Raw genomic sequence first — 3,171 nt, forward strand, 5'->3', positions numbered from 1 at the left:
CAGGAGTATTTATTGTTCCTTGCAAGTTGGGGAACCTTTCAGTTCCGCGAGCTATGTTGGACTTAGGAGATTCTATAAATGTATTGCCATATTCACTTTTTACAACTATCAGGGTAGGGCCTTTAAAAAGAATAGGAGTCATCATTCAGTTGGCTGATCGTTCTCTGGTACGCCCATAAGGTGTGTTGGAAGACGTTCTGGTTCAAGTCAATGAACTCATATTCCCAGCTGATTTCTATGTTTTGGATATGGGAGATGACGACTCACCAAATGCAGGTTCCATTCTTTTAGGGAGACCATTTTTGAAAACTGCCAGAACCAAAATAGATGTTTATGATGGTACCCTTTCAATGGAATTAGATGGTGAAGTTATCAACTTCAATATTTATGATGCCATGCGTTACCCTGATGATGTTTCAGCCCTAAATTTCATTGATGTAATTGAACCATTATGTGCAGAATATTTTGAGATTGCTAACCGTGAGTCACTAGCATTAGCGCTCCACAGAAATTTGTCTATTAATGCAGCTCAAGTTCTATCAGAAAAGTATGTGGTTGATAAAGAAGTTCAAGAGATGGCAGCTCATATGGACCAGCAGAGAAAGTTGAGGTATGGTACCCAAACTCTTAAGTTACCAGTTTCTAACTCCAAGCTTTTTCCTTCTGTAGTGCAAGATCCCATCTTGGAGCTGAAGACACTTCCAGAACACCTGAAATATGCATATCTTGGAGAAAAAGAAACATTACCTGTTATCATATCCAACAAGTTGTCAGAAAAAGAAGAGTTAGAGCTGATCAAAATTTTGAAGGAGTATAAAAGTGCAATTGGGTGGACTATTGCAGACATCAAAGGACTCAGCCCATCTTTATGCATGCATAAAATTTTGATGGAAGAAGATTATAAGCCATCGCGGGAAGCCCAACGCAGACTAAACCCACTAATGATGGAGGTGGTTAAAAAAGAAGTTATCAAGTTATTGGATGTTGGGATGATATACCCAATTTCTGACAGCAAATGGGTCAGCCCAGTTCAAGTTGTACCCAAGAAGGCTGGAGTGACAGTGGTAGAGAACAAAGAAGGAGAGCTGGTTCCAACTCGGGTTCATAACGGATAGCGCGTTTGTATTGACTACAGAAAATTAAACGCAGCCACCCGAAAATATCATTTTCCTTTTCCATTTATAGATCAGATGCTAGAGAGGCTTGCTGGAAAATCCCAGTACTGCTGCTTGGATGGATTTTCAGGTTTCCATCAGATTCCAGTTGCTCCAGAAGACCAGGAGAAAACGACCTTCACCTGCCCATTCGGGACATTCGAGTATAGGCGTATACCCTTTGGACTCTGCAACGCACCCGCTACCTTTCAAAGGTGTATGGTTAGTATATTTTCTGAGTATGTCGAAAATACCATAGAAGTCTTCATGGATGATTTTACCGTCTATGGAGACTCCTTTGATATTTTTTTGAAAAACCTGACAAAAATTTTACAAAGATGTATAGAAACAGACCTGGTCTTAAATTTTGAATAATGTCACTTTATGGTTGACTAAGGTCTGACTCTTGGACATATTGTTTCAAAAAGGGGTTTGGAAGTCGATAAAGCAAAAATTGATGTTATAAAGAGCTTACCCTACCCGACGAATGTTCTGGAAGTGCGTTCCTTTCTTGGTCATGCGGGGTTTTACAGGAGATTTATACAATATTTTTCAAAAATATCAGTTCCCATGTGCCAGTTATTGCAAAAAGAGGCTGAATTTGACTTCAATGAAGATTGCAAGAAGGCTTTTGATGTGCTGAAAAATCTTCTTACTTCTGCCCCCATCATTCAGCCCCCAGATTGGAGTTTACCATTCGAGATAATGTGTGACGCTAGTAACACTGCTGTTGGAGCTGTTCTAGGACAGAGAAAAGACCGGGTTCTCCAAGTTATATATTATGCATCAAAAACTTTGGACAACGCCCAAGCAAATTACTCCACCACATAAATGGAGTTGCTGTCAATTGTTTTTGCATTGGAAAAATTCAGACAATACTTGTTGGGCACGAAAGTTATAATCTTTTCTGATCACGCAGCTATCTGGTACCTTCTTGCCAAAAAAAGAATCGAAGCCAAGCCAATACCGAAGTTCCTAAGTACTTCCAGACTCCTAGCATGAAGCCTTACGATGGAACTACGGATCCTGAAGATCACGTAGCATAATACTGAGAAAGGTTGGAACTATGGATCCTGAAGATCACGTAGCAAAGGCTTTGGTTCAACCCTCACGAGATCAGCTCTTAAAATGGCTGCTAAACGTTTCTCCCTATTCTATCACTTCATTTGCACACTTAGTCAATATTTTCAATAACCAATTTTCTTGTAGCAGAACCTTCGAGAAGATCACTAGTGATCTCTATCGGGTGGTTCAGGATCCTAAGGAACGACTTAGGGATTTTGTTAACAGGTTTGACAGGGAAGCTCTGAGCATCCGTAACACTGATATGGCGACTGTTGTCGAGGCCTTCAAGATGGGTCTAAGGAAGGATTCACCCTTCTATGAAGATCTCGTGATGACTCCATGCAAGAGATTGGACGAAGTTAGGTGCCAAGAATTGAGGTTCATAAGGCTTGAAGAGGATAAAGAAGTCCAGAAGAGGAGCAACCCTTCAAGTCAATACGAGAATCCCAATAGGAAGGCCGAATCCTCGGCTCCAAGATCCTACAAATCGAAGCCCTATTCCAAACCAGATCATCACAGGGTTAATTCCCTCGAAGATGAAGGAGAGGAAGGGGAACCCCCTAAGATCACTGGCTATTGTTTTTCTGTGGATGTTTCAGGTTAAATCCATGCTATGCAGGATCTCGGAGACAAAACATGGTGGCCAAAGAAGGATAACAAATCTACCAGTTAGAGAGACAAGTCCAAATGGTGTGCTTACCACGAAGATTTCGGTCACATGACACAAGATTTCATAGCCCTAATAAAGGAGATCAGATACCTCCTTAGCAAATGGCATCATAAAGAGATCCTAGGAAGAAAGAAAGAAAAGTCCAAGGAAAACAACCAGGATGGTCACAAGATCCCAGAGAAACCAGGATCTCCACCCCCAAACGCCAAGATAATTAACGTTATCTTAGGCGGATATAACATTTGCGATACTTCTTATTCTCAGGCTAAAAGACACACCAAG

At 41.0% G+C, this 3,171-nt stretch overlaps 1 protein-coding gene across 1 annotated transcript; it reads left to right on the forward strand.

The window, feature by feature from the left end:
- The first annotated feature begins 248 nt into the window (after positions 1-248).
- On the forward strand, positions 249-1,985 carry LOC145127041 (uncharacterized). Its single transcript, XM_079062293.1, has 3 exons — positions 249-1,100; positions 1,191-1,376; positions 1,734-1,985. Exons 1-3 carry the CDS (start codon positions 249-251, stop codon positions 1,983-1,985), a joined length of 1,290 nt encoding a protein of 429 aa, XP_078918419.1.
- The last annotated feature ends 1,186 nt before the right edge of the window (positions 1,986-3,171 follow it).

The sequence above is a fragment of the Lactuca virosa genome, chromosome 7, assembly GCF_052849685.1.
Source record: "Lactuca virosa cultivar CGN04683 chromosome 7, Lactuca_virosa_CGN04683_v6, whole genome shotgun sequence".
Lineage (NCBI taxonomy): Eukaryota > Viridiplantae > Streptophyta > Magnoliopsida > Asterales > Asteraceae > Lactuca > Lactuca virosa.

What these genes read in the sequence shown, in the direction of transcription:
- LOC145127041 (XM_079062293.1), top strand. Translation starts at nt 249, where the DNA reads ATGGGAGATGACGACTCACCAAATGCAGGTTCCATTCTTTTAGGGAGA. An exon ending in GAGAGCTGGTTCCAACTCGG is followed by an intron (nt 1,101 to 1,190) that starts GTTCATAACGGA and finishes TTTATAGATCAG; the next exon opens with ATGCTAGAGAGGCTTGCTGG. An exon ending in CTACCTTTCAAAGGTGTATG is followed by an intron (nt 1,377 to 1,733) that starts GTTAGTATATTT and finishes CCCATGTGCCAG; the next exon opens with TTATTGCAAAAAGAGGCTGA.